Below are 13,824 nucleotides of genomic sequence, written 5' to 3'. Positions count from 1 at the left end.
TCCAGCGCGCAATAACCGTTCGCAACCGAGTACAATTTTGGAGTGCATGTGTATAGCGGGGGCCTGGGCCGGAGAAATTTTTCTTAGGGGGGGCTCGGGGTCAAAAGGTTTGAAGACCACTGCCCTAATCAGTTCTCCAAATACCATGGATACCGAAGTGACAGACGGGTGAAAATGCGGTTTGCATTATCTTGGGTGTCAATTGCGACAGGTGAACGAGATTTATCAACACCAGATGCAATGATGCACAGGCTTGTGGATGCAGGCCTGTTTGGCAAGGAAATGAAAAAACTTATTCCTGACAATATATTAAATGAATCAGATCATCAAACTGGTCAATAAAAACATAAGTTTGTATTATGGTTAAACTGTGCCATTTCACTCACCCAAATTGCATCAGAGATGTGTTCTTTGAGGATCCTAGTCATATCCCAATTAAGAACTTGACGTTCTGATGCCTCATCCATCTCCCATTTATTTAAGCTGGAACTAGTGAGTGTATAGAGGCAATCTTCTTTATCCCAAAGAACGCTGTGTAGCTGCATTAAAAATGAACAAAGTTACGTACGGCACATTTGCATATTTTCAATAAACTACCTGGATCCACAAAATGCAGTTACCACTTCAAGTCAAAATGCATGGAAAACCAAACTGTGAAATTGCAGGCAGAAGGATTAATAAATAAAGACACTGTGTGCAAAACAAAGAAAAGTGCAACACTGAAGTTCAGAAGTCAGACGAAGCCTGTCGTGCAAAGGAAAAGCTGAGCTTTTAATTTAGTCGAACATCAGACCAATCTTCAAACCGATGAAACAGGTAGAGAACAAAAACTCCATACTTCTTAGTGTTTAGAAGTGTGGCGCATCGCCAACCATGCAACAACTTGAAAAATTGAGTTAGCGTTTCATTTTTACACACCAGGCAAGGTTGGGATGAATGCTTAATCGAACAAAGTTTATCTATAATTGAACTATATTTGAACAAGGATACATTTCCTAGGTGTTGGGGATATTTCTACGTTTTATGCTTCATCCCCTCTACTACCGAGAACCCCAGCACGTTTTGCTTGACTTCTGAACCCTTTTCTTTATATCCTGAATGAGTGGAGCCTTTTTCCACTCATTCTTTATTATGGGCCCCGTCTTTTGGAACTCCGTTCTCTGTGTTTTAGCTTTACTATGGAGTCTACTTTCCTCCTTATTTCTTTTAATGCATCTGTGTTTAACTTTTGGAGCACACAGCTCCCTATGGGCAGTGTTGCTGGGAACACTTTGGGGTATCGTTTGAGATTCTTTTTTTATCCTTAACTCACTACTGTTCTTAAAGATAGAGGGATACTTTGTATCCCTCCTAAAACTTTATACTCAGATTAGCACACACCACCTCATGTGAAGTGCTAAGGGGATACCTAGTATCGCCCTTCTCTCTGCTCCAGTGACTTTGTAGTCATATAAACAACCGTCTAGTTATGGCTGGTGGCAGTGGACGTGTTCTACCCAGTATTGTGCTATTTTCTTTATCGCAGACTGTATTCACATGGTTGTGGACAATAGGGTCACCTATGTTCTAACATGGTGGCTCCTTTCTTTTTTTTTTCACCATTTTTTCACCATTTCTAGTGTGGTTGTTCTTTGTTAGCCCTTCATCTACCATTCTGGGAGGTGAAGGCGTGCGTGTGTGTGTGTGTGTGTGTGTGTTTTGCCCTTGGCGGGAACCCTTGGGTGTCCCCGCCTAGGCTCCAGTGTCTTGCAAGGCAGAAAGTGGGGGAGGAGATTTTCACTCTCTGCTCTTTGTCTGCCTGGGTGCCTGAATCGAACCAGTGCCCACTGGGTGTCTGGCTGTCCCGATTGGACAGCCACCCGCCCCTTTCAGTAAACTGACTAGAGAGACTGCAGAGGAGTGTATGCTGAAACTAAATAAAAGGTGAGGTTGCCGAGACAAAAGGTAAGTCGATCACTGGAACTTGAAGTAACCGAAGACTACCATAGATGCCTGCAGACCCTTTGCAACACTGTCAAGCGACTACTGCTGACCCGACCCCATTTTCTATGCGATGGAGGAGCTTAGAAGGACGACTCCTTCCATTTGGCTGGTGGGGCCAACCAGCCCTGAGACGGACTACAATCTGAGCCATCTCCCGAAGTGCTGTGCCTTTCTAGGGCTGCAGATCACGAATACCAGGAGACCTCCAACCCAATCTTAGTGCAAAGTCTTGCCCAGGCCGAATCCGTCAAAATCTTTGCTGAGCTCCAGTTGAACCTCCAGAGAGACAGTCCGACTCATCCAAGTCCCCTCACAAGAGTGCAGGACTCCAGGAATCGAAGATAATTGACCAGGCAAATCTTGTCCTTTGTTAGTGCTGCAGAAAAGGCATCAAAACCGCAGACTGACCAGAGAAGCTGAAGAAATCTGTGCCAGATGTCCTCTCTCTCGAGAGTGCTGCTGAGATATCCCTTTCAGTGTCCTGCCTTTCATCACCAGACCAATGAATTCGGAGCCCGGATCCATCGCTGAGGCACAGAGGCAAATCCAGTCACAAACATTTCTTCTCACCAGGGTACTGCGGGGTGATGGGATACTGCTTACCTTTAACCATGAATTCGCTCCATAGTGTTGGAGTGCACTAAGAGGTGTCCACTCTTACCTCAGACCCAAGCTGTCGGCTTGTGTTTCCTTTCCGAGCCCTTCAACAGGGTCTCCAATGTTGTGTTAATTCTTCTAGCATCCTTAACTAAAGACTGAAAGGATCCACTGGAACATGTGCTGTTCCGCTGCTTTGTAAGATTTTGAGCCCACTCCGAACTGTCTTGTATAGAGTTAGGGATCAGACTTTTAGAGCTTTAGTTTGCAGAAGACTATTTTATGTGGTTTTGCTAACTAGATACAATTACTTGTCTGGAGTGTCCGGTTGTACCGATAATACGGTAGAACTGTCAGTGTCAAACTAACAATTGTACCGCAAGCAGTGCTCCAGATAAGATTCAGAAGTGGGAGTATTTTACTCTGGGTTGGGAGTACAATTATTTTTGAGGGAGTAAAAATGTAGTCCAATTACCAATAGGCATATTTTCCATATAAATAAAAAGGTTTTAAACTGGAAAACAAATATTTTTGTAATCATTATTACTTTGCACCCAATTATTCATTCACATTTAAAATATACATGTTTACTTCTTCTGAACAGGCAGTAATAATTTGTTTCTTCCTGTGGTACTACGTGCACTACTGTCCAAACAAATCCATTGAACTGTGTGGGTAAAAGCAGGGGCACGAGGTTCGTCATGTTTGTTTCCCATTTTCTGTTGGGAGCTTTTTTTCTCCCTATTTTTATTTTTTGGGAGCATTTGCCTATTTTTAAAAAAGTGACTGATACACCACTTATCTGTATGGCTGACCACGAGCAACTACCAACTAAGCAGTGGCCTTTGAAAAGTATAAGTAATCCTACGCGTGTTAAGTGATCGAAGTATTTTAAGACATTCCTTGAGTAAATAATAAATATATATTTTAACAAATGTATTGGTGTAAGGGTTTCTTTGGACTACTGTACTAACTGGGTTCAGCGTACTTACCTACAGCTCACATCTTCCTCTTATGATAAGCCTGACTGCTCTGCCACTCTAACAAGGTTCCATGAGTAGTAAAGACTGATATGAAGAGTTGGGGACCTGTATGCATTTGGGATAGTTTTATGAAGTCTTACTTCAAGTGGACTTTGGGAAAATTCCCCAACACTAGGTCAACCACTAAACTGTCTGGATGTTCCCCTATAGTGGAAATACGAGTCTCCCACATTTTCACCAATGCACGAAAGCCTGGGGGGATATAGCACTCAGCCACTTTATGGCTCCACTCTACACATAGAAACCATTAGGATCAATCCCCAAGACCCGATAGACACTATCTACAACAAGACAAAGATACCCTTTCTGGTCTAAAGCAAAAGTGTCAAGATGGATCAAATAAGAAGTGTTTGAATGTTTCCTGTAGCAGGGAAACTCGTTTTCCACATCTCAAACAATACAGTCTCAGGGATAAAGTGCCCAGCGGCTCCTTTGTCACCGGTCTTCATAGGGTTATAGCACACTGCTCTCCATTTCCATCTAGAACAGGAGGATAGTGTCCAGAACACTGCTTCCTGATCTGGGATCAAAGTGTTGCAGTTAACTTTCAGGGACCAGGTGCTCTTCGCTCTTATACTGAATTATCAGTCACACTCTTCACTCACTCACTCACTTGTGTAAAGGCTATAGTGCCATTCTCGGTACGAGAGATATCCCATTTCCCTTAACATTCTAGAAGGGATATGACATTCTTACCAAAGCAGTTCATCGGTTTCTCTCTCAAAGGTTATAGTTTCATTCTCACTCCAAGAGATGTGGTCAATCTCGGACTGGCCTATAGGGCAATATCTGAACCAAAAACACAAAATGCAAGAGTGGGGCAGTTTTTTTGGTCAAAGTGGCCCAGTGTTTTGGCCCATGTGGCCAAGTTACTTCACCATGTGGCTAGTAGTTTTGACCAGTGTTACTGAATAAATATTCTTTAAAATGCACAAGTAGCATACCATTTTATCAAAAACCTCCCCTTGGGTACTACTCGAACAGTCTGTCACAAAAGGAATTAATTTGAAAATAATGAATAAATGCTAAGCACAAAAAATGCGCATTCAGCATGAGAAAAAATACTGACTATCATATCAGATGGGGGTTGCGGGTGTGTGTCCCCTGCCCATGTTCGATACAATGGGATTTGGGGGCTGCCCCACTTCCTAAGGGAGGAGTGAGGCGAGGTACAAAAAAGTTAATTTTTTTCAAAAGACAAAACAAAAAGTGCCCTGCAACGGCAGTCCCTATCCATTTGAGGGGTAGGAGACAAACTTTTCCGGTCAATCGAGCCTCAAGCTCCATCGATCCATCATCCAACTAATGGCAACGCATTTTCGGAAGCTTCTACGCCCCTCAAGGGCGATTTTTCATAGAGTTCCCTTCTTGGAGGATTCCAGAAGATTCTTGGAGGCCTACGCCACGTGGACATGACTGAAGATAGAGGAGACTCAACGCTTCTGTTCAGGATTTGCACTGGATGCGGTCTACGGAACATTTTCCTGCACGATGGGTGTGATGCTGGAAATGCATCGGAGGGACAGGACCTCTATCCTTGTCCTTTACTGTTTTCCACGCAGGAGTTTGTGTGGGACTCCTGGCGGTGCAGCTCTCTTTTGGTTTGGTGTACAGACCCATGGGATACCCTTATGGCACCAATGGGTGGGGGTGCACCCTTGTGCACCTAGTGTATGTTTTTTGGAACCTCTGTGTGGCCCACAGAGCAGGGTATGGGCTGGTGGCAGCTCCATGCTGAATTTGACAGGTGCTCCGAGTATCCTCCATTTTGGGGATGCCCAGGCCCTGCCATTGGAATCAGTTGATTCCTGATAGGAAACAAGATGGCCCCTGTGGCCTCTTGCTTTCTATTGCCTGTTTCCTTGTTTTCCCAAAGTCCTGGGAAGCCCCGACTCTGTCCCTTCCCTCTGACCGGCTGCTGGGTGGAAGTTCCATACATGGTGGTGTTGTGAAATCCAGGCCAGACCGGCTGGAGCCTTCCCAGTGACTGTATGTTGTGGGTACACCCTGTGGGTGGGACCTGGGTGAATGGAGTGTGTGACCAATATGCACTTCTTGTTGTGGATGTCTGGTTTCTGGTGTTTGACACAATGACTGAGACAGCCCTGCCCGAAACTGGTATGAATGCAGTGTGGAGTGTTGAATGGCTGGGTACTTGTCCCAATACACACAACTTGTGTGAGTGTCTGGAGAGGTGAATGGCCTGAATGCACTATGCACCTGATTGGCTGCCCTTCTGACCGATTGGTTGCCCGAGTGTGACCCAGCAGAATGAATGGGAGATCAACTAGTATATCTAGGGGCCTCTCACTGCTAGAATTCGTGTTCAGAAGCTGAAGAGAAAATGGAGTTGAAACTGAAGCTTAACCTTGAAGCCCTGCTGGAATAGAAGTCTTGCTTCTGCTCTACTTCGTTAATCTCAAAGCTGCTGTGTCTCCAAGGACTGACCCAGACAGGACCTGGTTAGGCACCCTCTTCCCGCGCTATGAGGGACCATCGTGCACTGCTAATCTTTGGCAGCGCTCCCTGGTAGACAGACCTACGACAGGCTGTCGACCGGAGACGGGGTCCGCTGCGGAATCACAAAGAGAAGCACCCGGACACTGTTGTCCATCACAGTCGCCGACCAGAGCCGCCGTGCTCCCTTTGCCCAAGTAACATTTGATCTAAGGACGTTCTCGCCTGCACCATCGACCGCTTTGTCCCGCCAGAGAAAGTCGAGGCGCATCCGCTGGTGGGTTTCCCGCCACCTAAAGACCACAGAACCGCTGACGACTCGATGCCCTTGCTGGGCCACAGTTCTTCAAACTCTTTGCGGCCCTGACCTATCGTCACCGAGGTGCCCCGCACACCTCTTCCGTCGTCGCCGAGCACCACTAGGAACGCAGCTGCCACCTCCCAGTCGTCGTGCAACCCTTTTCCTCGTGGGATCGCGTCGATCCGTGGCTCCTGCTTTAAAGGGAGCCGCTAAAGAAGGATCCGTTGACGACCCGACGTCGAACTCTTCTATTACAGGTACATTTGGGTTGTAGAACTATTTTAGAAGGAAATAAGACTCTTGTGAACAATTTATGGACTGGGCTTGTGATATATTTTTACTTACAGGTTGCCCAAGTGGGGGGGGGGGGGGGTGGGGATGGGAAATCGCCACACAGAACTGTCTAGGCAATGGGGCCAGTATTCTGCCAATTGTTCTAACCAACTGATTGCCTATGTCTATTGTTGGTTACCTCTATTAATTGATTTGTGTGACATTTAACCTGAGTAGAGTTGATGCACTTTAATGGGATCTAATAATAATTGTGGTACCACTTAGAACTGTATATATATGCCATTGTAGATTTACTGAGCACAAAGTGAGTTATTGTGATTGTGTACATAACCTTGAACTTAATTATATAAAGACTGTTTTAACTAATACAGTGTGTGGACATTCCTTTGTGAGGGGCTTGGGGACTACACTGTACTTAAGAACCAGCCTGCATCACCTCCTGAGAAGCTAGGCCCCGATTGCTCGTCCATTGCTACCAATAGAGAATCTTGGCTGGGGTCCTCTGTGCCTCTCCTCTACCATATAGAGAGCAGAAGTGCAGACCCACCCCCTCCAGTCTTTACAATGGGCACTCCCTGTGCCTCTACTGCCTGCATACTGACCAAACGCATGAGGAGGAGGCCTGTGCGTTCTGCAAGGATATGGTTCCCCGCACCATGAAGGACTATCGCAAGCGGCTTAACGAGTGGCTCCAGACAAAAGGACCCTGCTACGGGCGAGTCCCGGCAGCACGCCTCACCCAGCAACAAGAAGAAATCTGAGCAGTCTTCTAAGACCTCTGAGGGCGCTCCTGCGACGGGGGCCCAGCACAGAGTTTGTGGGCACCAGGAGCGCCGTTGAGGCGGGCTCCTCGGCGGCCCGGTCGGGCGCAGCATCTCTGGCCCCTTTGACCACGAGCCAACGGTCTGGTTTGTCAAAGAAGAGGAAGTCGGATCACCCGGGTAAACTTCTGGAGAAGTCCCAGTTGGCTCCGACGGAGAAGGCGAAAGGGGAGTGTGTCGCTGACCCTCCCCCCACGGTGAAGGCCCCAAGCGCGACCAAGGTCGTGAAATCCCAGGTTCAACTTCCATTGAAGGAGTGGTGGCATCCCTGGCGAAGGCCGCAGATGCAGGCTCATAGGAGACGGCCTCCAGGGGGAGAGTTTCCCTGCCTGCCAGGAGGGAATCATCTTTTCTGCCCATGGAGAAGACACCGGTGAAGACGATGCTGGTCATTTCCCCGAAACAGTCTCCCCTGATTGAGAGGGGGGGGGGGGGCGGTAGTCCTGCAGGGCATGGACATCTCCTCCTCCGAGGCCATATTGGATAAGAAGTTCGTCGAGGCCAGGGCCTTGGGGAGGGACCCCGATGAGGCAGATGTGGAGGGTGGCGAAGAAACCGATGAGGAGGAGCAGGGCGTTGAGGACCCAGGGTCGCTGAAGTTGCAGGCCTGGCTCCTGCAGCGCTAGTGTTTGGAGAATATGAGATCCCGGCAGACTGCAAGGCAGTACTTGCCAGGGCTTCGTCTACACTGAAATGTTACGGACATAAGTGGAAGAGGTTCACCGTCTGGTGCCATGCATAGAAGGTAGACCCTCTACGGATTACGGCCCATCAGGTGCTGCTGTATTTGCTGTCGCTGGCCAAAGCAGGGCTGGCGCATGCTTCCATCATGATTCATTTGGCGGCTATCTCCCAATACACCAGAACTCTGGGGTGGTCGTCGCACCACCTGGTCAAGAAGTTCATGAAAGGACTTTTCCATTCATTCCCGCCGGTGAAGGCTCCGGCCCCTGCGTGGGAGCTCAATGTGGTGCTGACTAGGCTCATGGGTCCTCCGTTCGAGCCTATGCATTCGACGCCACTGAAATATTTAATTGTGGAAGATGGTGTTTGTTGTGGCCATCCCCTCCGCACGACGAGTGGGAGAGATCCAGGCCCTCTCCTGTAAACCTCCTTACTTGACATTTCACGAAGCAAGGGTAGTGCTACAGGCGCATCCCTCCTTCATGCCCAAGGTGCCGTCGGACTTTCTTCTCAACGAGCCCTTGGTTTTACCGGTTTTCTTCCCGTCGCCTTTGTCGCCGGCTGAGAGGACTTTGAACTCGCTGGATGCGGCTAGAGTGCTGAAGTTCTATGTGGACCGCACAAAGTTTTCTAAAGACGTCACAGCTGTTTGTGAACTTTGGCCCTGTGAACCTGTGAACCAAGGGAAGGCCCTCTCCAAAGCTTCCATTTCCAGGTGGCTCTCTGGCCGCATCACCCACGGACCATTGCCTGGCCGTCCATTCGATCAGAGCGATCGCTGCAACTACGGCGTTGCTGTCTGGTGTACACCTGCTGGGCATCTGTAGAGCTGCTACGAGGAGGTTGACGCACACCTTCACGAGATTCTACTGTGTCGACCGGGACTCCAGGGAGGAGTCCAGAGTCGGCCAAGCAGTGCTGTGCAACCTGTTCGCTTGTAGGCGAGCCTGGTGAGGAGGTAAGAGATGCTTAATGTTCAGATGTTGTAATGCTTAATGTTGAGCCTTGCCACCTGCCGTGATTGCGCATGTGTGTACTGCTATGTATTCTTTATTCATGAGAATGTGAATCCATGCCAGACCCCATGCTGGAAAAGGACCAAGTTACTTACCTGTAACTGTTGTTCTCCAGCATGGGTCTGGCATGGATTCACATGCGAACCCTCCCGCCTATCCCTCTGCGGCTCTTCTCTTGGTCCTACTGCCACTTTACATGCTACCAAATCTGAAGATGGCTGCTAGAGGAGGGGCTTAGGCAGAGGGCAGTCATTTGCTGGGGGCAGTATGACCCAGAGACCAGCGATTGGCTGTTAGGAGAAAGACAGTTCAGAAGTAAAACTGAAACTGATTTTTTCTTTACCGAGGATTGCCAGCCTGACGACGGGGAATATTCATGAGCATGTGAATCCATGCCAGACCCCATGCTGGAGAACATTGTACTATAACTGAAGCACAAGCGTCTCTTCATGCGGTTATGGTTTTACTGGAGCAATGCTGGTGTCTTTCAGGACACTATAAATTACAGGCAAATCTAAATGTCTTCCCTTAGGCACAGCTAAGCCCGAAACCTTGTAACAAGTAAAACTATTTTCCTCTCAAAAACATGTTGAAAACAATTAAATACTTGGGGGTGCGGCTAAGTAGTGATCCAAGTGGGTTACATGAGCTAAGGTTTCCTATATTGTGGGAGGCAAGGAAATTGAACACATGTGGGTGGAGGGAGACTACATTTGAATTGAAAGAGGGCATATATGAAAATATATTGACCATTAATGTTCTTCCTCAACTGCTTTTTAGTTTTTACTATGCTGCAGGTCATGGTTCTTATTAATTTTAGACCCAATCCTAAGCTATCTCTTCTTCAATTCATGTGGAATGGTAAGAGGGCTAGGATCCTGTAAGAGCAACTTCCAGAAGGTAAGTGGGTGCTTGGGGTTCGCAGACTGACCGTTACTACGTAGCGCCCCATATCAGGATTTTTTTATTACCATCTCAGGCCTACAGAGGGTATTGGTTCCAATTAGAGAACGGGATTTAATAGCGAGACAGAGCTGTGTCGCTACGGGTACCTAGGTCAGCTTTACCAAGCAGTTTGGAAGCCTAGAAATAATGGCCAGCTAGAGGAAATATGGAAGATTACACTGAAATTCTACTCATGGCCTCCTTGGAGTTCGCTTTGAGCTCCTCTTTTGTTAGAAGATATTACAGATGCTGATAAGTTCTAAGTTTGGTTCAAAGCAAAGTTGGAGCAGGCTCGGTAAGTATGGAAAGAGGGCAGATTTGCAAATTTATTAGCCATTGAAAGGGAACTTAATATCGGGAAACTATCAGTTTTCCTCTACCTACAGCTAATGTGGTCTGCCTCACAAGAAAGTGGAAATTGGCTACATCAAGACAACTGACATGCTTTTAGTGGAAACTAGATACATTTCCAGGGAACAGAGGGTTGATTGTTTTTCTCCAATACTTTTTCTTTTCCAAAAGTACATCAACATTTCCCACCTTACCTCCCCCCCTGTCCTTTCCTTCCCCTCTTCCCCCACTCCCTCCCGATCCCCCCATCCACAACAGCAACATAGCAAAGCCCATCTTTTGGCACTTTCTTTTCGTTACCGTAAGTCTTGTATCCCTTTCCATTAACCCCCCCAGTCCCCAGTGCCCGATTCAGTTTTTGATTCAATCTTCTCATTTCCCCCCCGTTCACTACTTCTCCTCCCACTCTCCCAGGGCTGCCCCCAAACATACTCCTTTGATCCCTATGGGCACTGAATGATCCCCCACCTTCTCCGCTTCGTACCCATATTTACCCCAGACCCAACAGTTACAGTCTCCTAGGGCTCCAAGCAAATCTTGAGTCTCTTCGCAAAAATTTCAAAACTATGTCCCAGTCCATCAATAATGTTTGATGTCCCCCCTGGATCGTATAGGTCACACATTCTAGAGCCACAAAGTTCCATATCTTGCCCACCCATTCATGTTCCGCTGGGGCTCATTTCTGCTTCCATTTGCGCGCCACTAGCAATATAGCTGCCACCATCATGATTAGGTATGCTTTTTTGTGCTCAAGGGTAGGTTCTCCAATACTGCGCACATGCCCAATATTGCCTCACCCACAGTCCCCCTCACCCTTCTTGTGGACTAAAGCTACCCTTTATTGCTGCTTTGACCATAGGCTGTAGAACGGACCATTCCCATCATGTGTTTCCAGGATCCCCACCGCCTGCGTCCTCTCCAGTACATTTCTGATGTGTGTGGGTAAAACCTATGCTGTTTATCAGGTGCAAGATGCCATGGATCATGACCTTGACCCAGATTTCCTGTACCTGGCTAGCCCTTGTAAGTTTGGGGGATTTTTGTCCAATATTGTGCCCATAGTTGCTCCTCCAGTTGGTGGCCCACTGCCATTTCCCTTTGGGTCATATACCCACATTTTGGAGACCCCTGTCCTTACGAAGCTATTTTGTATAATGTTCCCACCAAGTGTTTGTTACCTATTTCTGTTGTAACATACTTCTCAAAGGGGGTAAGGTCCCTTGCGGCTGCCAGTTTAAACAAAGGGTTCAGGAGCCAATGTCTAATTGGGAATAACAAAATCTCCCCCCCCCCCAAATACCCACCCCCCCCAGTCCCCTCCCCATCCGCCCCCCCCCCCCCCCCCAAGTGTAAATCACGTTTACATTGCTCATAGGATTTGATTTCCCTCTGGTCAAACATGTCCCGCCTTCCCCAATTAGCAAATGCGCCCTTTTCCTGCGTAAACTGAGGATTCTTGAATAGTCGTTTGCGGGGGTATTTAGATTTGCCTACCGCTGCAGGTCATCCCGTGAATTCCCTACCAACGACGTCAACCTGCTAAATGAACAAGTTACTTACCAACTGTAACGTTCTTTAGATTGGATGTTCCTCCCACGTATTCCTCATCTTAGATATATCCTTACCTTCAGCTTTGCTGCTTCGGAAATGTTTGCTCTCTCCACCAGAGGGCGCTCCACTCAAGGCGGCGTCGTCGATGTCCCTCGGCGGCATCCGTCGAGTTTGAGTGTCGACGTCATCCATAGTATAAATGCCTCGAGCGCGCCCGTTGGCCTCAGTTCTGTTTTTTCGTATCAGAGCCCATGTATTATAAACAAAGGCGTGCCTCTTATTGACCCAAGCCTTGAAAGAATTTAGAGTGTAAACCACGTAAACTGTACTGTGGGTAGGATGGGAGGGGCGATGAGGAATACGTGGGAGGAACATCCAATCGAAAGAACGTCACAGTTGGTAAGTAACTTGTTCTTCGAATGGATTGTGCCCTCCCACGTATTCCTCATCTTAAGACTCCCAAAGCAGTTTTGTATTGGAGGCGGGAGTACAGATGCCTTTTAGTCATGTACCGAATGTAGTACAGATTTGGCAAATAAACCTCCTTGAGTTGTAGTGGAGTCCAAAGCATAATGTTTGATGAAAGTATGCATGGATGACCATGTGGCTGCTGCACAAATATCTTGCACAGGGACACCCCTCTTAAGTGCTGTTGAAGTTGCTATGCCCCTAGTTGAATGGGCTCTTAAACCCTCAGGGGGATCTTTTCCGGCTAGCCTATAACACTCTGTTATGGCTAAAATTATTCATCTTGATAATGTTGTTTGGTTACGGCTAGTCCCAATTTACAGCCAGTGTATCCCACAAATAGTTGATCACACTGACGTATCTTTGACAATCTTGAGATGTAAAAGCTTAGAGCTCTTCTGGGATCTAGCCTATGCAGTCTTTCCTCTTCCTTACATGTGTGAGGAGGAGGGTAGAACGCAGGTAGAGTTATTTTCTGTGACAGATGAAAGTTTGAAACTATTTTTGGCAGAAAAGATGGTTTAACTCGAAGGACAACTTTATCTTTATGAAAGATGGTGTGAGGAGGACCACTCGAAAGTGCCTGCAACTCACTTACTCTGCGGGCTGATAAATCTACTTTTAGTTGCATTGACAATGTAAGAAGCCTTAACGAACAAGAATGTAAAGGCTCAAAAGGTGCACATCAGAAATTTAAGTCCCAAATTTAAATCCCACACAGGAACTTGAAAAGGTACTGGTGGAAAAACATTGTTTAAACCTTTTAGAAATTGTATTATTAAGGGTATCTTAAAATAAGATCTTTTCTTCGGTTCTACGTTATTTTGCCGCAGCATTTTTCGTCGCCTTTTTTTTTCTAATCGAAAAAAACTTTTTTTCTGGGCGGGGTTGGGAGGTTTACCCCCAAACCCTCCCTTTTTTTTAATTATTCCCTTTCACCCACAAATATTTAATTTTTAAACCCCCTCCCAAAAAAATAAAAAAATAAAATAAGGATGAGTTTTTTTGATTAAAAAACGGCGATGAAAAGTCCTGCGGCAAAAGAACGGTATACCCTTTCTTCTGATGAGCGCTTGAAGATAGATAGCACTGCTACATATCCTTTTATTATTGTCTTAACCTGGAGCCCCAGATTAGCTAAATGTAATAGAAAAGATAATACAATTGGAATGTCACATTCAAAAAAGGATCCACATTCTTATCCCTGCACCAGTTACTGAATTTATTCCAACGACACCGGTACAAAGATTTTGTTGCTGGCCTTCTGGCCGAAAGCAACACCTCCATAACATCATCCGGAAGGTCCCAATGCT

At 46.8% G+C, this 13,824-nt stretch overlaps 1 protein-coding gene across 2 annotated transcripts in view; it reads right to left on the bottom strand.

Moving 5' to 3' along the window:
- The window catches only part of NUP133 (nucleoporin 133), a 1,444,728-nt gene that overhangs the window by 1,264,225 nt on the left and 166,679 nt on the right, over positions 1-13,824 (bottom strand). For both annotated transcript variants that reach the window (XM_069606929.1, XM_069606930.1), the window contains one exon: positions 387-539. In XM_069606929.1, coding sequence (XP_069463030.1) covers positions 387-539 — 153 coding nt within the window. The remainder of the gene's footprint in view (positions 1-386; positions 540-13,824) is intronic.

The sequence above is a fragment of the Ambystoma mexicanum genome, chromosome 4p, assembly GCF_040938575.1.
Source record: "Ambystoma mexicanum isolate Mex_15411 chromosome 4p, UKY_AmexF1_1, whole genome shotgun sequence".
NCBI lineage: Eukaryota > Metazoa > Chordata > Amphibia > Caudata > Ambystomatidae > Ambystoma > Ambystoma mexicanum.
The sequence above is the reverse complement of the archived record's forward strand: the minus strand, read 5'-3'. Positions and strand labels throughout refer to the sequence as shown.